General features: G+C 61.1%; 1 protein-coding gene and 1 non-coding gene across 3 annotated transcripts in view; one reads left to right on the top strand and one right to left on the bottom strand.

Annotated features, from left to right (window-relative positions):
* Nucleotides 1–92: 92 nt before the first annotated feature.
* On the bottom strand, nt 93–165 carry TRNAK-CUU (transfer RNA lysine (anticodon CUU)). Its single transcript has one exon. It is a non-coding gene; the product is annotated as a tRNA-Lys (tRNA).
* Nucleotides 166–1524: 1359 nt separating this feature from the next.
* Nucleotides 1525–21093, top strand: part of ADAMTS7 (ADAM metallopeptidase with thrombospondin type 1 motif 7) — a 34657-nt gene continuing 15088 nt past the window's right edge. The window contains exons 1-18 of one of the 2 annotated variants that reach the window (XM_086848310.1): nt 1525–1642; nt 2680–3032; nt 3565–3736; nt 5523–5719; nt 6360–6443; nt 6966–7090; nt 8096–8245; nt 8870–9013; nt 12179–12323; nt 12547–12639; nt 13135–13280; nt 14471–14640; nt 14804–14937; nt 15477–15597; nt 15850–16094; nt 17840–17981; nt 19330–19456; nt 19824–20037. In XM_086848310.1, coding sequence (XP_086704436.1) covers nt 1549–1642; nt 2680–3032; nt 3565–3736; nt 5523–5719; nt 6360–6443; nt 6966–7090; nt 8096–8245; nt 8870–9013; nt 12179–12323; nt 12547–12639; nt 13135–13280; nt 14471–14640; nt 14804–14937; nt 15477–15597; nt 15850–16094; nt 17840–17981; nt 19330–19456; nt 19824–20037 — 2856 coding nt within the window. In that variant the 5' untranslated portion in view covers nt 1525–1548. Of the gene's footprint in view, nt 1643–2679; nt 3033–3564; nt 3737–5522; nt 5720–6359; nt 6444–6965; nt 7091–8095; nt 8246–8869; nt 9014–12178; nt 12324–12546; nt 12640–13134; nt 13281–14470; nt 14641–14803; nt 15130–15476; nt 15598–15849; nt 16095–17839; nt 17982–19329; nt 19457–19823; nt 20038–21093 lie in introns of both variants that reach the window. The other variant, XM_086848309.1, reaches the window with a different exon arrangement.

Raw genomic sequence — 21093 nt, 5'->3', positions numbered from 1 at the left:
TGGGCTGCCCGCGCCGGGAGGAGCCGGCCCGCGGGGTGGGGAGAGTGAAAAAATTAATAAAAAACGAGAAAGAAAAGAGGAAAAAAGTAATGCGCCCAACGTGGGGCTCGAACCCACGACCCTGGGATTAAGAGTCCCATGCTCTACCGACTGAGCTAGCCGGGCGCCACGCGCACCTAGCGGCCGCCGCGGGTGTCGGCAGCGGCCCCCCCGCCGGCCCCGGGCGCTCCCCGCGCCGGCCGCCAGAGGGCGCGTGCCACGGCTCATTTGCATAATTAACATTCTCGCCTAATTAAACGTTATCCCAAAGCCGGCGGTGTGGAGAGCCGGGACGTGCGGCCCGCCCGGGTGAGCTGTGGGATGCCGGGGTCGCGAGCAGCCCCCGAGGGTTTCATTAATAGCGCCGGCTAATTCCGGTTGTCTGGTCCCGAGGCGCTTTAGCCTGAGAGAAACTAAAAAGAGGCAGCTACGAGCAGCCCCGACTGAGGACAGGGGGGACATGGCGGCACCGGCCAAACACCTTTTTTCATTTTTGACCGAAAATTCGCTGAATTTTTGTGATTTTTTTAATCGCAATGCTCACGGTGGGGCAGCCGAAGCAACGCGGCAAAGGAGCGCCAGGGGGCGCCATGGGCCACGGCGGCAACGCGGAGCATCAGCCCCGCCCCTGCTGTGCATAACCCCGCCCACTCATCTGCATATCCACGCCCACCTGATGGGCATTACCGCCGCCCACCTCATCTGCATAGCCCCGCCCACCTGATGTGTATTGAGGCCGTCAGAGGCTGGGCAGAGCTAAAGGAATAAATCGGGGATTTATTGAAAACGCCTTCCAAGGATGCGCCTTGGGCAGCCCAAGAGCCCGGCCGAGGCTCCACCCAACATGGATTGCAGGTCACGAGTTTTCACTCTTTGATCAGTTTTGTTCCATTTCCATAGTGGGGTTAATTGTGCAATTCCAGTTCCAGGTGAGGCAGTCACATCCTCCCAGACTGCTCTCCTCAGTTCATTGCTGGTCACACTTTCTGGGCCCGGAGCTGGAACGGTGCCCTTGGTTCTGGGGCTGGAAAAGGATTGGTGTGTGTGCTTGAGCTGTACACAGCCAGAGACCCTGCTGACATTTTGTGTGGAGCTCAGAGTTGTGAATGCAGAACCTGGAAAATGTGAGAGCTGAAACTTGAGGCATCAGTGTAAACCCGCCCATCTGTTGTGCATAGCCCCGCCCATCTGCTGTGCATAGCCCCGCCCATCTGTTGTGTATAGCCCCGCCCATCTGCTGTGCATAGCCCCGCCCATCTGTTGTGTATAGCCCCGCCCATCTGCTGTGCATAGCCCCGCCTACTGTTGTGCATAGCCCCCGCCCATCTGCTGTGCATAGCCCCGCCCATCTGCTGTGCATAGCCCCGCCCATCTGTTGTGCATAGCCCCGCCCATGTGCTGTGCATAGCCCCGCCCATTGTTGTGCATAACCCCGCCCATCTGTTGTGCATAGCTCCGCCCCCCGTTGTGCAGGGCCCCGCCCGGCGCGGACCCCAGCCCGCCGCAGCCATGGCGGCCCCGGCCGCGCTGCGCCCGCTCCTGCCCCTCGTCCCCGTGGCCGCCGCGCTGGCGCTGGCTGCGGGCGGGGGCACCGCGGGGACAGGTCCGCGGGGACAGCACGGCGGGGACCGCGGGAGGGGCGCGGGGTCCCGCGGGGAGGAGCGCCGGGTGTCGGCGGCGAGGCGGGCGGGATGTCCTGGAGAGCCCGGTGTCGGCGGGGCTGAGCGGGATGAGCTCCCGGTGTCGGCGGGGCTGAGCGGGATGAGCTCCCGGTGTCCCCGGGGATGAGCGGGATGAGCGCTCGGTGTCGGCGAGGATGAACGGGATGAGATCCCGGTGTCGGCGGGGATGAGCGGGATGAGCTCCCGGTGTCGGCGGGGATGAGCTCCCGGTGTCGGCTTGGATGAGCGCCCGGTGTCGGCGGGGATGAGCTCCCGGTGTCGGCTTGGATGAGCGCTCGGTGTCGGCGGGGATGCGGGCGGGATGAGCTCCCGGTGTCGGCGGGGATGAGTTCCCGGTGTCGGCGGGGATGAGCTCCCGGTGTCGGCGGGGATGCGGGCGGGATGCCCGTGGAAATGAGTGGCGGGTGCCGCGGGGATGCTCGCGGGGCGCTCGGCGGGTCGCACAGCCCGGTGGCCCCGCCGCTGCCCGCTCGCCCCCCGGGCTGGGCACGGTGGAGCCCCGGTGCCGGTCCCGGCTCCCCGCGGCCGCAGCGCTGAGCCCCGGCTGGGCAGGCTCCGGGGCGCTCCCTACCCGGGGGTGCCTTGCCCTTAGAGACGGCGTCCCCAGCGTCGTCTCAAAGTGGGGATTTGATTTTTGCGGAGTTTGTTTCGTTGTTTGTTCGGTGATTTTTTACCGGCAGCCGGAGTTTAACAGCGGGAGCGTGTGAGTGGTGACCGGGGCCAGCCGGGGCAGAGCCGAGCTCCGGAGCTGCCTGACTCCCCTCGCCCCCCCGGCCCCTTCACGCTGCCCCCCGGCAAGCCCCAGCCCTGCCCCGGGCTCGCTGCTGTCCCTGCCCCGGGCCGGGCCGGTGGGCTCCGGTGACCAGACCCAGCTGCGGTCCCTGTCCCCACGGGAGGAGGGAGTGTGGGGGGAAAGGTGAAGACCCCCGCAGGTAACCACTGCACCCCCTCTCCCCAGAGCCGCCCCCGCCGCGCTCCGCCAGCGACATCGTCCATCCCATCAAGGTCGACGAGAGCGGATCCTTCCTGTCCTACGACTTGTCCCACCGGGCTCTTCACCGGAGGTCTCCGGCCTCCAGGAGCAAGCTTCCCGCCTTCTATGAGCTGCAGTACCGAGGGCAACCCCTGAAATTCAACCTGAGCCTCAACAGGCACCTCCTGGCTCCGGGGTTTGTCAGCGAGAGGCGCTTCGGGGGCATCGCCGGTGCCAAGATCCAGCCTCGCTCCTACAACTCCTGCCACATGATCGGGGAGGTGCGGGGCCGGGCGCTGCAGCGGGGGCTGGCTGCCCTCAGCACCTGCGATGGGCTGGTGAGTACAGCCCCGGGCCACCCGCAGCCCCAGACCATGGGCAATAGCAGGAGCGGGGTGGAACCCTTTGTTCTGCCAAAAGTGGCACCAAAATTCTGAGCAGCATCTCATCACAGAGGTGTGGTGCAGCCATGGATGAGCTGACTGAATTTCCCATGGGCTGCAGTGGTTTGGGAGCTCTCTGGGAATGGATTTACCTGTTTGGGATGTTGGGAAGTTCTTCCCTGGCAGGGTGGAGAGAGGCTGGGCTGGGATCCCCAGAGCAGCTGGGGCTGCCCCTGGATCCCTGGCAGTGCCCAAGGCCAGGCTGGATGGGCTTGGAGCAGCCTGGGACAGTGGGAGGTGTCCCTGCCATGCAGGGGTGGCACTGGGGGGGGATTTAAGGTCCCTCCCCACCCGAGGCATCCCCTGGTGCTGGCATCCCCTGGTGCTGGCATCCCCTGGTGCTGGCATCCCCTGGTCACTCGCAGTGCCAGGCTGCTCAGGGTGAGCTGGGGTGGCCTCACGGTGCCACTTTGTGTCTCCCTGGCAGAAAGGCGTGTTCCAGCTGATGAACGAGGACTATTTCATCGAGCCCGTGTCCAGCAGCCCTCGGGAGGAGGGGGCAGCACAGCCCCACAGGATCTACAAGCGCCAGGTGCCCAAGGACAGGCCGGAGCAGGGCAGGAGAGCCCCGGCCCCGCGGGAATCCTGCGGCGTGCGAGGTACTGGCCCTTCCTCTGGGCAGGGTCTGTGACACCAGGGACCTGCTGGGTCCTGCTGGAGCTCAGGCCTCTCGCCCTCATCTGCTCCCAGCCCTGCTGCAGGCAGGGGGATGATGTGCACACAGAGAATTTGCTTGCATTTCCATGAAAACTTTGCTCTGTGACCTGCCAGGGCATTGGACTTTGGGAGTGGAACTCGGTCGCTGCCCCGGGAGTTCCCACTGTGGGCAGAGTGCACGTGGGTCCTTCCCTGTGCACAGCAGATGGGCTGGATAAACTCCTAAATCCAGGATTTCAAGTGCTGGGGAATTCAGTGCATTCCCAGAAGCTCACGGGCACTTTACTCCCTGATGGAGCTGCAGTGCATTACGTGCTGCACATTTCCTGGAGCTCTCTGCTTTCACAAACTCGGGGTTGCTTCTGTAATAGGGTTATCTTCAGGCATTCTTCTGATCATCTAAATTAATTATTTAATCTGTGGCAATAATCTTAATGGCTGCTTCTAGGCTTTGAAGTCTGCTCTTGACTCAAGTCCATTCTGCACTTTGAAGTCTGTTCTTGCAAATTAATTTCTCTGGGTATAGCATGGCCTGTGTGCAGCTCGTGTGGATCTCCTCTGTGATCAGGGCTAGCGGGGTGGGTGTGCTGGGCATGCCCTGGAGAGCAATCCCAAAGGAATCCCAAAGTCTGTAGGATTTTGGTGGCTGCCGTCCTCTCCCTGAGCTCTGCTGGTGCTTCTTTGCTTTGCCCAGCACAGGCAGATGCTGCTGCTGCTGTTCAGCTCCTGTTCAGCCCAGGGCTGCTTGGCTGGGGGCTGTTTGACAGGGATCATCCCCGGGGAAATGCCCCAGGAGCCCCCTGGGAGCCCAGGGACACGATGGGAAGGAGCTCTGAGGAAGCTGATGGGATCAGACTGTCACAGTGGTATCAGCAGGTCCGGAGAGCTGGGATTTTTCAGGCTGGGGGATAAAACGCCCTTTCACAGCACACGTTCAGTGCAGCCCAGGAAATGTGGGAGACCATTGTTAGGGAAGTGAGGCTGAGCCCTCTGAAACTGTCCATGAAAGCGATTCCCACTGTGTGGGATGAGATTTGTAAAGCCTTCACCCAGCTTGGGGCTGACCCTGACCTCGCTCTTGGAGCCGCGTCACAGGAAAAGTCCCCTCTGGAGAATTCCCAGTGGCTGGTGTGCGTGAGGAGCTCTCCTCCTCCTCCTCCTCCTCAGCCCCAGCAGCATTCCCGGCTTTCCCCAGGGGAAGGAGCAGAGTCTGGGTCTCTGAGGGGATCTCTGTGCTGGCCTGCAGTGTCCCTGCCTGCCCAGCACGCTGGGCTTTGGGGGCACAGAGTTTATCCTGATGGGAACTGTCCCTTCCTGAAAAATTCACATTGACCCAAAACATTGAGCCACCGGGGTTTTTTTCCTCAGCTTGTTTCTCAAGCACCTCTGCAGGGCTGTCTGTAAACTCCTGTGCCCACACAAACGCTAAGGCTCTGCTTTGGGAGGCTCCCTGTTCCTTGTGGAATATTGCAAACCCTCTTCTGGTCAAAGAAATTCCTTCAAACGCTTTGTTTATTTTTTTTGTGTCCTGCTCACACGCAGCAGGCTGAGCTCAGAGTCCTTTGGAACAGAGCACAGCAAAACACACGTGAGTTATTGAGTTAGGGGTCTAAGCGTGGAGCCTTCCCCACATCAAAGGTGATTCCTGTGAATTAAAAAAGAAGATATTAAAGTTGCAGGCATTTTCTCAAGGAAAAAAGTCCTTTTTTTTCCCCTTGGATGGCTCAGAGTCCCGGGAAGGCCTGGAGCGGTCTGAGCGGCGCAGGGAGAGGTGGGAGCAGAGGCAGCAGAGGAGGAGAAGGATCGAGCGGCGCTCCATCAGCAGGGAGAAGTGGGTGGAGACGCTGGTGGTGGCAGACACCAAGATGGTGGAGTTCCACGGCAGTGCCAACATCGAGAAGTACGTGCTGACCGTCATGAACATGGTGAGTGCACGGGGAGCCGCGGAAAGGCCTGGAACAGGCGGGTGGGGAGGCACTCAGAGCTCAGCCAGGCTCCCCCTGGCACGGGCAGGGCCACCTTGCCTGGGGCTGGTGGCTCCTTCCCCCGTGGAGGTGCCAGAGCACAGCTGAGGCAGGAGAGCCGGGTCCTGGTGGTCTCTGCTGGGAAGCTGGGGGGCTCTGCTGGTGCCAAGCAGGAGAGGGGGTGGCTCAGTCTGGCCCTCTGCTCTGCACTGCAGAGAAAAGCTTTGGTTGATGCCAGGAGAGGGTGGGATTGGGCAGAGGACCTCAGGTAACATCCCCGGGTTTCCTGGGGGTGCTGAAGGCACCCAAAGATGTTAAGGCATCCTTTGAGATGTTAAACACTCCCAATAGGAGTGAGAGCAGAGGGGTTCCCCGGGCGTTCCTGGCTGAGTTCCAGTGTCTGCACTGATCCTATCAAGTGTAAATGGATTTCATGGCCCGTGCCTGTTCTTGCCTCCCATGTGGGGAATTCCTGAGATGCTGTCGGCAGCCTGCAGCAGCTTCCCCTGCAGGAGCTGCTGGTGCTGCGGCTGGAGGTGGCAGCAGCGGTGTCCTGGCTGCTCTGTCACCCAGCTCTGTCCCCGTGGCTGTCCCACTGCAGGTGGCCGGGCTGTTCCACCACGCCAGCATCGGGAACCCCATCAACATCGCCATAGTGCGGCTCATCCTGCTGGAGCACGAGGAGGTGAGGGCCAGACTGCGTCAGCCTGGGCTGGGCTGGAAGAGCAGGCTCCCTCCTGGGCTGTCCTCGTGGCCTGGCTGAGTGTGTGGGGGAGAAACCCACGTTGGCCTCCTTGTCCTGGCTGTAGAGCCAGGGATGGCGTGGGCAGAGGAGCTGCAGAGCCCAGGTTCTGGGGCGGTTTGTGGTGGCAGAGGGCTCTGGGTCACTGGGTGGTTGTGTCCAAGCTGTCCTGGGGGGGCCTGAGGCCGCTCAGGGTCTCCACAGCCACGTCCTTCACTCTCAGCCAGCACAGGGGGTTTTCAGCAGTGGTTCTTAACCCCTGTTACTGGGTGATTTAATGTTTTGGTTGAACCACAGATGAAAAGACAGCAGGAAAAGGGCTGTCTTCCCACCCAGCCTACAAGCCATAAACATGGAGCAATTCCATCTGGATGGCAGTCACTCCCACCCTGACGTGTCTGGGGTCAGACCCCTCCCCATCCCCAGATCCAAACAGCTCCAGCACATCTCCCTTTGTGTTGGCAGGAGGACCTGAAGATCTCCCACCACGCAGACAACACCTTGAAAAGCTTCTGCAAGTGGCAGAAGAGCATCAACGTGAAGGGAGACTCGCACCCCCTGCACCACGACGTCGCCGTCCTGCTCACCAGGTGTGCAGCCCACGCACAGGTTTGGGGCCGTGGCAGCCAAAAGCTCACCTGGCTGCAGCTGGGGGCAGGCAGGGAAACACCTCCGTGGGAGCTGCTGGAGTCTCACTCTCCCTGCCTGGACACGGCGTGCCAGGTCTGTAATGTGGAACTGGGGATGGTTCTGCTGGAGCTGCTGCAGAAGGTGGCCCTGCCCATGGCAGGGGGTTGGAATTAGATGATCTTTAGGATCCCCTCCAACCCAAACCTTTCCATGAGTCTGTGATTCTCTGGGCTGGCCTCAGATCTCGGGTTTAAACCCGGGCACAGCTCCCAGTTGGGCTTTCCAAGCCAGGCTTTCACCGTGGCCCTGTTGCCAAGCCCCAGAAGGGCTGGATCCTCCCAGCAGTTGTACACTGGATTATCTCTCCTTTTTTGCCCTCCCAGGCTGGGCTTGGCAGAGGAGCCTCTGGGAAGCCCCTGGCCTCCCATGGAGCTGGCAGGAATTCCTGCCTCTGGCCAAGTTTGTGTACCTTGCAGTCAGAGCCTGCTCTGAGGCTTTCAGGCTGCCGTGGGCTGCCTGTCCTGGTGGTTTGGTGGTGATTCACAACCCACGGCTGCTTTATCTTCTCTGGGAGGTTTCTTTGTAGCAGAAATGAGGCACTTGAGGCCTTGGAGCTGTTCTTCCTGGGTGGCTGGAGCTGCTCTGGAAACCCACAGCACCTCTGGGATGTGCTTCCCCAAAGCCTTGCTTCATCATCCCCAGCATCAGCTTTATTTATACAAGGGGATAAACGTAGCCAGGCTGGCCAGCAGCTCCCATTAATCAGCCTCAGGCATGGGCTGGGGATCCTGGGAGAGGAGAGGGGAAAGGAAAGGTCAGAAATGTTTCCCCTGTGGAAGGATGTTGGATGTCTCCATTCCCGCTCCTGTTTGGCCGCTGTCCGCGTGCCGGGCCCTGCCGCCTTCCAACGCCCTCTCTGCTCTGTGTCTGTCTGTCTGTCCGTGTGTCCCGGTCCCCCTGCCCAGGAAGGACATCTGTGCAGCCATGAACAGGCCCTGTGAGACCTTGGGGCTGTCCCACGTGGCCGGGATGTGCCAACCCCACCGGAGCTGCAACATCAACGAGGACACGGGGCTGCCCCTCGCCTTCACCGTGGCCCACGAGCTCGGACACAGGTACCTCCCTCCTCCTCCTCCTCCTCCTCCTCCTCCTCCTCCTCCTCCTCCTCCTCCTCCTCCTCCTCCTCCTCCCCGTTCCTCTGCGTGCGCCCCGGGGCTGGAGAAGGCACAGGGGGGAAGTTGGGAGGTGGTTCCCAAGAGGTTCCTCAGGGCTGCAAACATTCCCTTGCTCCCTGAGGGTTTCATCCCACAGTTGAATTTTGGGATGTCCCAGGTTTGGTGAGAAACACCTAAACCAAGGCAAGCTGGAGAAGTTGCACTTGTGTATGGTCCTGGGGTGGGAAGGTTTTGGTGCAGGGGTTGCCCACTGAGAAGTTTTAAAGCAGGATCTGTCTGTAACATCAGCGACAGAATTTTGCTTGCCCCAGTCTCAGTCAGATTTCCACAAGGTCACTGGAACGTTGCAGTTCCCAGCAGACATCTGTGTGTGGGAAAACACCCACCAGCATGACCTTGCTGAGTACTCCTGCGTTTCCAGTGGGAAAGCTGAAGTGAGAGCACGGGACAAGGCTCAGGGCTGTCACCCCAGGGCAGGTCCCCTCTCCGGGGCCGGGAGCGGTGGCTGTGCTGGCTGCGCTGCTCGTGCCTCACCTCCCCTCCGTGGGCTGTGCTCTTACACAGTTTTGGCATTCAGCATGATGGAAGCAGCAATGACTGTGAGCCAGTTGGGAAAAGACCTTTCATCATGTCTCCACAGCTCCTGTATGACACGTCCCCTCTCACCTGGTCCCGCTGCAGCCGCGAGTACATCACACGCTTCCTCGAGTGAGTGCTTCCTCCTCTTCTTCCTCACTGCTGGCAGCTGGGGGTGGGGCCCAGGCAGGGGGGCTGCTCTTATCTCTGAGATCATCTCTCTGAGAGTGTTGGGGGTCTTTGCCCAGAGCAGCCGTGGCTGCCCCATCCCTGGGGGTGTCCTTGGAGCAGCCTGGGCTGCTGGGAGGGGTCCCTGCCCATGGCAGGGTTGGGATGAGATGAGCTTTAAGATTCCTTCCCACCAAACCATTCCATGATTCCGTGGATCCTGCCTGGGTTGCTCCCTGTGTGCTGTGAAGAGGGGTCAGGAGCTGTGGTGGGGGGCACAGGGGCTGTGATTGCACAGATAAAACCGGGGTGTTTTCCCTCTGCAGGTTCTGCAGAATCTCTTCCATTCTGTCCGCCTGACATGGGCAAACCAGGCCCAGCCAAATTCTTCCCTGCCTTTGTTTATTTTTAGCACCCGTGGCTGATTTTTCAGCCCGTTGTTAGGAAGTTCCAAGGAGCAGAGCCCGGAGTTTGGTTTGTCAGCTTGCACTGGAGGAACATTTTCCTCCCTTGCTGGGGGAGGTTTGAAAACAGCGAGGAGCAGCGAGGGGAGAGCCAGGCCAGGGCCAGGCCCTCGCTCCCAAATCCCAGCCTGGGACCTGTGGGCTTGGCCCCGGGCAGGAGGAATTCCTGCTGATTTATGGCTTTAAAGGAACGGAGCTTTCCCGCATCCGCAGCGCTCTTGGCCCGCTGCTTTTAACCTTCACTTGGGGATGAAGAATTTCCTGCTTGTGATGAGCCTGGGCTGCTGTGAGCTGTGATGGGGGAGACAGAGCAGCTGGAAGGTGCTGTGCTGGGGTTTGGGTGTCTGCTGCCCCAGAGGTGGCAGCTCTGCCAGCGCTGTGACACCCCTGGGGACAGCAGGGACAGGAGCTGCTCTAACGGGATGCTGGCAGGAGAGCGGGAGGGAGGGAGCCAGGAAAGGGACCCTGCTGACCTGGCTGAGCCTGGAACAGACCCCACCTTTGGAAGAACCACGCTCTCCAATGGTGATTATTATTATTTTACACAAGATAATTCTTATTTCACAAGCACAGCCCAGTGTTGGAGCATCTGAAAGCGATTCCCCGGCACTGCGGTCAGCACTGGCTGCAGCTGGGGCTTCAGTCAGGGTCTGCCTGGACATGAGGGGACACTGGGACAGGTCCTGTCCCTGCTGTGGCAGCGGTGGCCCCAGGGAAGCTGTCCCCTCGCTCAGGCCAGCGTGGGATGCTGGCACAGCGTGGCTGGTGATGCTCTGGTGCTGGAGGGACCCTTCAGTCTTTGCTCTACATCAGACAAGCAGATTTTCAGCCTCTTCCCACAGTGCTGGAGCTCTTCTTCCATCATCTTCCTCCTGCCAGGGCCTGGGGCCTGCTGGCCTTGCCCTGCCCGTGCCACCCCCTGCCAGCCCCACCAGCTCCGTGGCTGTGCAGCTCACTCCTCCCAAGCTCTGCCTTTGTTTTTGTTGAATTCTGTCCTGGCTTCTTTGGACCCTTCCTCCAGTTCTCTGGGAGCTTTTGGAATTTTAATCCTGCTCTCAAATGTATCTGCAGATCCTCTCAGGCTGCTCACAGATGGGGATTTAATCATTGTTCCATCCACCCCGTCCCCCAGCTTGTTAAGGAACGGGCTGGAACAGGCAGAGCAGTGCAGGCCCCTGCATCTTTCCCTGTGGACTGGGATTTACTGCAGATCCCTGGAAGCCAGAGGGAAACTCAGGCCAATTGTTCCCTGCTTGGAGATGTGTTTCGGCCGATTGAACAGACCAGGAGAATGATTGTGAAGTATTTAACAAAGAAATAAATTCTGGAAAAGCTGGGAAGTTGAGGCAGATCCCAATCAGCCCCAGACTGGACAGAGAGCCCTCTGTGAGCTGGGGCAGGACAGGGAGTGTCCCCAGCAGGTCAGAGGAGCTGGGGACAGTGTAGGGGGGACCTGTGGAGCCCCGGTGCTGGGACACAAACAGGCAGAGGGTGAAGAGCCCAGGGCAGCACCAGTGTCACACTGGGGCTCATCCAGGGTGAGCTGCTTGAGCCAGGGCTTTTTCCAGCAGGGATACCAGTCCTGTTTCTAGAGAAAACACTGTGAGTGTCAGGAATGGGATGAGCTTTAAGCCAAACCATTGCAGGGGTGTGTGTTTCTGTGGAAATCCGTGTGGAGGTGCCGTGCAGTGTGTGCCTGACACAGGACCCTGTGTCCAGCTGCCCAGTCCCTGCTCCATCCAGCCCAGCTCAGCCCCACATCACCCTCACCCTGCCCTTCCCACCCAGCTCCTGCTGTTGGCAGCTGGGAAACCGAGACTCCCGAGCCCCTGGGCTGCTGACAGCAACCCATTTCCTGGTTTTTCCCTTAGGAAAATGTATTTCAGTGAGGATATACACGGGAGTTTGAGGGGCTGACTCCAGCCAAGGCAGCTGTCTGCAGTGTCCGGTGTGGAGCTCGGTGGGTGGGATGGGTGCTGGTTCTGCTGGGCATCACCCCCTGGCACTGCCAGCACCCCAAAGCAGCAGCTCTCCTGCTTCCAGCCCTTGTCTCCCTGCTGCTGGGTGGGGTTAAAAAGGAATCTTCATTTCCAGTTAATTCAGAGCCGTTCCCAATCACAACAAACCCAAGTAATCTGATCCACCACCACAGCCTTGCCAGAGGCTCGGAACCAAGCTGGAAACGAGTTTGTTTAAATCAACACCACGGGCTGCACTGGTGCCAATTCCCTGTGTGTTTGGGAAGTGTGGGAGCAGCTGGAGCAGAGGGAGGCAGCGCCTGCCTTGGCCACTCCAGTGCCACCTCTGCTCCAGAGAAATCCTGTCCAGCCTGCTTTGAGCCCTCTGTGGCAGCAGCATGGGGGTGATGAGCACGTTTGGTTCCTTCATCCCTGTTAGCAGGGCCTGCAGGGACCTTTGTGGTTATTGCCCCTCCTGTCTTTGTCCCTTCACCCGTGTCCTGCCAGCCGGGGGGACCTGGGGATCGCTCTGGGGGGCTCCCAGCCCAGGGAGGTCCCAGAGGAGCCCGTGCACAGCGGAGCAGCTCCAGGGTTGCAGGGCCAGGGTGGTGTGGGTGGGAAATGCTGGTTGCTCCCTGTCCTGGGTTCCCCGGCTCCGGCCGGAGGGTGGGACAGCTGCGGTGACCCTGCCCTGCTCTCTCTTGCAGCCGGGGCTGGGGGCTGTGCCTGGATGACCCCCCGGCCCGGGAGGTGCTGGACTTTCCCCTGGTGCCCCCGGGTGTCCTGTACGACGTGGGCCACCAGTGCCGGCTGCAGTACGGCCCCTACTCCACCTTCTGCCACGACATGGACGTAAGGGGGTCCCCTGGGGGCTTGGGGGCTCTACTGGGGCTGATCTGGGATGGATCTGTGCCTGAGGGATGGGTTTGTGCCTGAGGGATGGATCTGAGGGATCTGATCTGTGCCTGAGGGATGGATCTGTGCCTGAGGGATGGATCTGTGCCAGAGGGATGGATCTGTGCCTGAGGGATCTGATCTGTGCTGGGCAGGAACCGTGTCCCTCTGCTCTCCACAGAGTGTCTGCCACACGCTGTGGTGCTCGGTGGGGAACACGTGTCACTCCAAGCTGGACGCGGCTGTGGACGGCACGGCGTGCGGGGAGAGCAAGGTAACGGGGGGGACACCCTGCCCTGGCCTCGGGGACCCCTGCTCCTGCACACACAGGGGCTCTGCAGGGTCCAGTCCAGGCATGGGCTCATCCCTCTGCCCTGGCTCTGCCCGAACACCCTCCGGCCCCAGCAGGGATGCCCTCAGGGAAGGTGACTCGCTTGGGATCACCCGAGTCCCCTGGGAAGGTGAAACCCACAGTTAATGACCATGGCAGGAGAGCACCAGACTCTTCCTGGGATCTTCCCTGCTGCTGGGGAGGCACCTCTGAGCCCCTCTGGGCTGTGAATCCCCTTGCTGAGGGGTCTCCGTGGAGCTTTGGGTGCGTTGCCTCCCTCAAATCCTCAGACAGCCCAGCACCTCTGAGATTCCCATGGCTTGAGGAGCTCCAGGCCGTGGCAGAGCCCAGCTGACCCCAGGCACCTCCCTGCAGGCAGAGCAGGGATTCCAGGGCTCAGTGCTCCCCATCCTCAGGCTGGTGTTCTCCCCTTCCCAGTGGTGCTTCAACGGCGAGTGCGTTCCCGTGGGATTCCGGCCCGAGCCCATCGACGGCGGCTGGAGCTCCTGGAGCTCCTGGGCCTCGTGCTCCCGCAGCTGCGGTGCAGGAGTGCAGAGCGCTGAGAGGCACTGCAGCCACCCCACGTAAGCCAGCCCTGAGCCCCGGGACAGCCCCGGAACCCTGGGCTGGGTTGGGACCTGCTTCCATCCCCTGCCCCGGGAGTGTTGCAGCGTGACTCAAACAAAGGGCAGAGAGTCCACTCGGGGATGTGAAACACATCCAGTGCCCTTCAGTGACACAGCAGCAAACCAGGCATTCCTGGAGCCTGATTCAGTTGTTTTGAAAAATCCTGCTGCAGTTTATCACCCTGCTGCATTCCAGGAGCCAGCGCTGGCTCCTGCCTGGAAGTGTCCGGGTGCTGCTGGAGGAGCTGCCATCTCCACCCTGGGGTTTCTGGGCTGACCCATCTGCTCCCCACGTGTCCCCTTGGTCACCAAATCGCCTGGATTCAGCCAGAGCACCCTGGGGTGGGGGGAAAAGGGCTTTGTAGAGATGTTCCAGGGGATGGCATGGGAGCTCTGGCAGCCCCAGGAGTGGGCTCCTGACGCTTCCAGACGTGTTCTGCCCATCCTCTTCCTCGGGTGAGTTTGGCAGGTGCTGCTGGGCTCCTGAGGGAAGTGCTCTGTCATCTCGGTCCTGGATCAGGACCTGGACTGGGGTTTGACATGAACTGTGGCATTGGTGCTGTGCTGGTTTATGGAGTGCTCCAGACACAGCAGTGGACAGGCAGGAGAGCAAACACTGGGAACTTCCCGTGTTTGCTTTGGCCCCTGGAGGCAAATCTTCAGCTTTGCCCTTGGGATGAAGTGAGGAAATGTGTGCTGGGCATCCCACAGCCATTCCCTCAGGGCAGAGCATGTAAACACAGCCCTGAAATAATCCTGAGCTTCATTCTCTTCAGCAAAGTGTGCCCAGGAGAAGGAATTTTCATGAGGTCACGGGGACATGAGCCATGGACAGCGGTGTGATGGAAGGGAAGGGGAGGCGGGAGATGATGGCTGTGATGTGAGGGTCTGCTGGCATCTGAGAAAAACATTGCTAATGCTTCTCAAGTCTCTCTTGCTTTAGAAAGTCCAGTGTCAGCTTTGCCATTCCCTGGGCAGTAGAGGAGCAGAGCCAGGAGCTCTGGGTGGGGAGCAGGCTGGACAGCCCGGTCTGTGGGAGCTGGAACAGGACTTTAAGGTCCCTCCCAACCCAAACCGCTGCACAGCTCTGTGATCCCGAGGGCTGTGCCCCTCTCAGCCCCCTGTGCCTCCTGTTTTCCCTGCCACAGGCCCAAGTACGGGGGCCGGTACTGCCTGGGGGAGCGGAAGCGGTTCCGGATCTGCAACGTGCGGCGCTGTCCCCCGGACAAGCCCTCCTTCCGCCAGCTCCAGTGCAGCCAGTTCAACCCCATGCTCTACAAAGGGAAGCTCTACAAGTGGACACCGGTGCCCAACAGCAGTGAGTGGAGGGCAGAGAGCTCGCAGCTGGGGCTGGCTGGTGCTGTCCGGTGTTGCCCTGCTGCTGTGTTCTGTGTTTGACACCGTGGCTGGGCTCGCAGGGCTGGTTTGTGCTGTCAGAGCCGGCCCAGGGCGCTGGGGCTGAGCCTGTGCCTGTTCCCCAGTGAACCCCTGCGAGCTGCACTGCCGGCCCGAGCACGAGTACTTCGCGGAGAAGCTGCGGGACGCGGTGGTGGACGGGACACCCTGCTACGACAGCGATGCCAGCCGCGACGTCTGCATCAACGGCATCTGCAAGGTACAGGGAACACAAAACACGGCCAGGAGCCACCCTTGGGCTCTGCATCAACAGCATCTGCAAGGTACAGGGGACACAAAACACAGCCGGGAGCCACCCTTGGGCTCTGCATCAACGGCATCTGCAAGGTACAGGGGACACAAAACACGGCCGGGAGCCACCCTTGGGCTCTGCATCAACGGCATCTGCAAGGTACAGGGGACACAAAACACGGCCGGGAGCCACCCTTGGGTGCTCAGCATCCCCTGCCTCTCATGCTGAGCTGGCTCCTTTTGCCGTTCCCCCCTGGAGAGCGTTGGTGGGGTGAGCTGTACAGTGTCAGCCTGTTTGTCTTTGACATCCCTTCCAAGCCAGGCCGTGCCAGGATTGCGTGAATGGCTCGGGGACGGTGCCTGGGGGTGCTGTGAGTGAGTGCTGGGGGTGCTGTGAGTGAGTGCTGGGGGTGCTGTGAGTGCTGTGAGTGCTGTGAGTCTGTGCCTGGGGATGCTGTGAGTGAGTGCTGGGGGTGCTGCTGTGGGGCTGACGGGGCTCCCTTGCAGAACGTGGGCTGTGACTACGAGATCGACTCGCACGCGGTGGAGGATCGCTGCGGGGTCTGCCATGGGGACGGCTCCACCTGCCACACCGTGCACAAGACCTTCGAGGACAGCGAGGGGCTGGGTAAGGGCACCTCCTGCTGCCCCCAGAGCACTGAGGGCCCAGCACAGCTGCTGCTGCTGCTCCTTTAGCTCTGACTTGTCCGTTTTCTGGGGATAAGACAGCAGGGAACTCAGGTGGGCTCAGAGCAAGGCAGGGTTTGGTGCCTCACACAGGTGTAAGGGTTGGCACGGGGGACACTGCACCCACCCAAGGACAAAAATCGTCTCAGACACCTCTGACTCCACCCAGACCAACGCTCAGTTCCTCTCCCAGGTTATGTTGACATTGGGATTATCCCCGTGGGAGCGCGGGAGATCCGGATTGAAGAGGTGGCAGAAGCCGGGAATTTCCTGGCGCTGCGGAGCGAGGACCCGGAGAGATATTTCCTGAATGGTGGCTGGACCATCCAGTGGAACGGGGACTACAGGGTGGCAGGGACCACCTTCACCTACAAGAGGACAGGGAACTGGGAGAACCTCACCTCTCCAGGGCCGACCGTGGAGCCCGTGTGGATCCAGGTAGGATGGATCCTGCCTTCCCTGTGGGGCTGAGCTGCGGTGGTCCCTCACAGCCCCTCCCCACATCCCGGGATGGGCTCTGCCCTCCTCGGGGTGTGTTCAGCCAGCGCTGGAAGCCCAGGAGGTGTTTCCAGCCCACAGCACTTCCAGCTGAGCCTCATCCCCTTTGCGACATTCTGTAAAATATTTACACAGGAGAGGGAGAGTGAGGAGAAGGAGCCATTCCCTGAGGCCTTTCCCATCTCTCATCAGGAGCAGGGAAAGAGCCCCCAGTGCTTCTGGCTGGGCTGGACACTGGGGAGTGGGGCAGCTGCCAGTTCATGCGAAGCTGTTGGGAGTCAATGTCCTCATGAGCGGGAGGTCGAGCCTGGCTCTGCTGACACCAGTGGCAATCATCCCACCGACGATGGCACAGCTGGCACCAGGCTGGAGTCCCTCGTGGTGCCATGGTGCAGAGGTGGTGATGGCCCTGCACCCCAGGGACCCCCAGGATCCCCCAGCCCTGGCAGCCGGGGCTCAGCCCAGCGTGGTCCCTGGAGCATCCCCGCCTTTGCAGGGGCTCGCCCAGAGCTCGGCCCCCCGAGCAGCCAAAATCTGCTCCTGCCCTTCCTTCAGCAGCAGCTCGGGGTGGGATGTGAGGGCCAAGGGCTGCTGTTAATGGGAATGCTGGCGTGCTCAGCACCCACAGATCGCTCTCTGGGATTCATGGACTAATTAAAACCTTCGGGGGAGAACGTTTCGATATTCATGGAGAGGTTTTGGAAAGACGCCCTGGCTCCCGCCAAAGCTCCAAGAACAACAAAGCTTTTGGCAATAATGGGAGTGCTTAGGCTAAGAAAAACAGGGATGAACTCCCAGCCCTGGCGAGCGCGGGTGCGGGAGGTGCTGTGAGCAGGGCTTGTGTCAACCACAGGAGCAGCAGGAGCCCGTGGTGTGCAGGGGGAGGCACTTGAGGAAATTCCACCCATGGGCACCTTCCACAAACTGTGTTACTCCAGTTTCCACCAGCTCTGTTGTGGAGCTGGGCACAGGCTCAGTCCTTCTGCCCCTGCTGGGCAGTTCCTTCTCTCCTGAGAAGCCCCCGGGGCAATGCCACCCTGCACTGCCCTGTCTGGCCACCTCCTGCCTGTCCCCTGTGTCCCCAGCTGCCATTCACCCCTGCTGTCCCCTGTGTCCTCTACCTCCTGTTCACCCCTGCTGTCCCCTGTGTCCCCAGTTCCTGTTCACCCCTGCCTGTCCCCTGTGTCCCCAGCTCCTGTTCATCCCTGCTGTCCCCTGTGTCCCCCAGCTGCCATTCACCCCTGCTGTCCCCTGTGTCCCCAGCTGCCATTCACCCCTGCTGTCCCCTGTGTCCCCAGTTCCTGTTCACCCCTGCTGTCCCCTGTGTCCCCAGTTCCTGTTCACCCCTGCTGTCCCCTGTGTCCCCAGCTCCTGTTCATCCCTGCTGTCCCCTGTGTCCCCCAGCTGCCATTCACCCCTGCTGTCCCCTGTGTCCCCAGCTGCCATTCACCCCTGCTGTCCCCTGTGTCCCCAGTTCCTGTTCACCCCTGCTGTCCCCTGTGTCCCCAGTTCCTGTTCACCCCTGCTGTCCCCTGTGTCCCCAGCTGCCATTCACCCCTGCTGTCCCCTGTGTCCCCCAGCTCCTGTTCACCCCTGCTGTCCCCTGTGTCCCCAGCTGCCATTCACCCCTGCTGTCCCCTGTGTCCCCAGCTCCTGTTCACCCCTGCTGTCCCCTGTGTCCCCAGCTGCTGTTCCAGGAGACCAACCCCGGGGTGAGGTACCAGTACACGATCCAGCGCCCGGCTGACAGCGAGAACGAGATCGAGCAGCCCGAGTTCCTCTGGCGCTTTGGCTCCTGGAGCAGCTGCACGGCCACCTGCGGGACAGGTGAGCGCAGCCCCTCGGGACCCCCGCTCCGGGCACTGCAGCATCCCTGGGGAGCCCTGGGGACTCCTGGCTCTGGGGTTTGGCGAGGTGTTGGGGAGGAAGACAGGGCCATCTGCTGAGGTCACGGCTCGCTGCTCCCCGGGAGCCCCGGGCCTTTGTCAGCGCTCGCTCCTGGCTCAGTGTCCTGTTACCCAGCAGGGGATGGACACAGAAGAGCTTCAGAGAAATCAGGGGGTGTGGAAGGGGCTCTCCAGGGGGGGATATCCAGGGTTTTCCGGAGAGCGCTGGGGTCCCGCAGTGTCCGGGTGGGGACATTTGCTTGTCCCCATCCTGCCCCCCTGGCTGGGCATCCCGGGGTCCCCAGGGCAGCTCTTGGGGCAGCTGATGCAGAGGGAAACTTCTGGAACATTGCCAGGGGAGGCTGCGAGCAGCGAGCCCTTCCTGGAGAGCAGCTGGCACTGGGAAAAAAGGCAATTCAAGGACACTCGTGCTTTCTAGGTAGCACAGAGCGCCAGGACACGGGCTGTGCTTAAAACCAGCTCTCCTTTGTATGATTTGAGTGCTTGGCTCGCAGAAGAGAAGGGAAATAGAGGAGTGAATCGGGCAGGAGTCAGGGGAGGGTGAGCAGTGGAGGAGGGCTGAGCCCCGATTCCTGCCCTGAGTGATGATGTGAGAGGAGATGTGGGTTTGGGAGAGCTCACACTGAGTCTCTGGTGAGTCCCAGGGCCCTGAGCCAGAGCTCAGCAGCTTCAGCAGGGCTCTGTCAGTCTCAGCTGGGCCTGTGGTGACAGCTCTCCGTGTCACAGGTCAAGTACGTGCTGCAGAAACGGGGACAGAGGCCGGAGCGTGGTGAGGTCACGCTCAGAACCCCCTGCGAGCAGGCTGGGACAGGGGGCTTTGGGCAGTGCCTTGTCCCTGGCTGGGCTGGGGCTGCCAGAGGGGCTCCCCACAGCCCTGGCACACGGCTGGGCTGGCTGGCTGTAGCAGCTCCGTGCCTGCAGCGCCTGAGCTGCCGTGGGGCAGCCTCAGCAGCCCTGGGCTTGCAGCTTCAGGCGCTGGCTTCATTTTCTTTCTGCTGTCCTGGTGGCTCAGGCTCACCGAGGGCCTCCTGTCAGCTGCTGCCTGCTTGGGTTGGGTTTGTGAAGCTGCACCAGTGCCCGTGTGGTGCTGGTGCCAGTGTGGTGCCCAGCAGTGACCTGGGGTGCCTGGCAGTGCCCAGGGTACCCAGCAGTGCCCCAGGGTGCCCAGCAGTGCCCCAGGGTGCCCAGCAGTGCCCATCAGTGCCCCAGGGTACCCAGCAGTGCCCCAGGGTGCCCCAGGGTGCTCTCAGTGTCGGTCCCACCCGCAGGGGTGCAGCGGCAGGCCGTGCACTGCGTGGAGAGGCTGGCAGGCCTGGTGGAGGAGCGGTTCTGCGATGCCCTCACCCGCCCTGACGACCAGCAGCGCACCTGCAGCGAGGAGCCCTGCCCGGCCAGGTGAGAGCCCCTGCTCCCCTCCCCTGTCCCCAGCCTGGGGATGGCTCCCCAGCCCTGTGCTGCTCCAGGCCAGCATCCCTGGGGACCACAGGGCATTGCCTGTCCACAGGCTGAGCTCCCATCCTGGCAGGATCTCCTCTCTGCCTCTGTGCACGCAGCCTGGCACAGCTCGGGCACCATCCCATCCCTGACCCCCTGATGGAGCCCCCAGACCTTGGGCTGACACATTTGGGATCCTCCTTTCCCCATGGCCCCCGTGACGGGCAGTGGGATGGATCCTGGGGCACAGCTCCTTGCTCTGGCTGAGATCTTTCCCTTTCCCCTTCCTCCCTTCCCCTGTCCCTCCCTGTCCCTGCCGTCCCCGCAGGTGGTGGGTGGGAGAGTGGCAGTCGTGCTCGGCCACGTGTGGCCGCCCGGGGCTGATGAAGAGGACGGTGCTGTGCATCCAGAGCGTGGGGCTGGACGAGCAGAGGGCCCTGCAGCCAGAGCACTGCCAGCACCTGGCCAGGCCGGACGCCACCGCGCCCTGTCACCCACAGCTGCCCTGTCCCTCCCCGTGGGCTGTGGGCAACTGGTCTGAGGTGAGAGGGGAGCGCCGGGGGTGTCCCAGTGTCCTGCAGAGGGGTGGGAGCTGGGCACAGGTGTCCCCAGACACCCCAGCCTGGCTGGGAGCGATGGGTGTGCTGACAGAAAACCTGGGGCCGTGTCTCTGTGCGCTCTGCAGCTCCCAGGGATGGGAATTCCATTGTTGGAGAGGTCTCAGGGTGAGGAAGGAGCACTGGGCAGTTGAACTCTGCCCCACCTCTGAGGTCACACACAGGGTGCCCAGGAGGGCAGGGATGAGGTTTCTGGACTCAGAACAGCCTGGTGTGGTGGAAGGTGTCCCTGTGTCCCTGCCCACGACAGGGGGTGGAACTGGGTCATCCTCAAGGTCCCTTCCAACCCAGATGATTCCATGGGCTGATTAATGGTGACACTCTGTGTAGCCTTGGTTTATTTTTGTGTTTATGGGAATCAGCTTAACCACAGGCTGAGGGTTTCGACCAGCAAATGATAACTCCTGGTTTAAGCAGCCGTTCCAAAAGTGCTCAGAGTGAAGACAAATATCAGGAGGGAAAGGAGAGAGCCTGGGAACAGAGCTTGTTGCTAAGGAACAAATGGAATCAAATGGGAGCAGAGAATTTGAAGGCTAGATGAGAACGAGTTGGGAATATTTTTCTAGGGGCCCACAGAAGCCACAATTAAGGGCTGAGAAAGATGGATGCAATGGTTTAACAGGAAAATTACAGTTTGTTGGTGGGTCAGTGCTGGGCAGGGCCAGCCCCAGCCCTCACAGCTGTCCTCTGCGCTGGTGGCACCAATGGATTTGTGAGCCCAGGAGAAATGTGTTTGGGATTTTGAGGTTCTGTCATTTTTCTGTCCTTTAATTTAAAGGGAGAGCCCTCTTTCTTTTCCATTTCCACCACCACCACAATTAGGGGAGTTGGAGGGGTTTGGAAGCCCCCCAGGACTGTGGTCCTTCTGTCAGCAGCAGCAGCAGGCTGGGGCAGGAGCACGTGTGCCCGTCTGGCACTGGAGCCCCTGGCACACAGAGTTTGGGGTTTGGGTGGCCCCAGCTGCTTCAGCACTGGGACTTG

This window comes from Cyanistes caeruleus, chromosome 13, assembly GCF_971803275.1.
Source record: "Cyanistes caeruleus chromosome 13, bCyaCae1.hap1.1, whole genome shotgun sequence".
In the NCBI taxonomy this organism is placed as follows: Eukaryota; Metazoa; Chordata; class Aves; order Passeriformes; family Paridae; genus Cyanistes; species Cyanistes caeruleus.
This window is presented reverse-complemented; position numbering and strand designations above follow the sequence as displayed.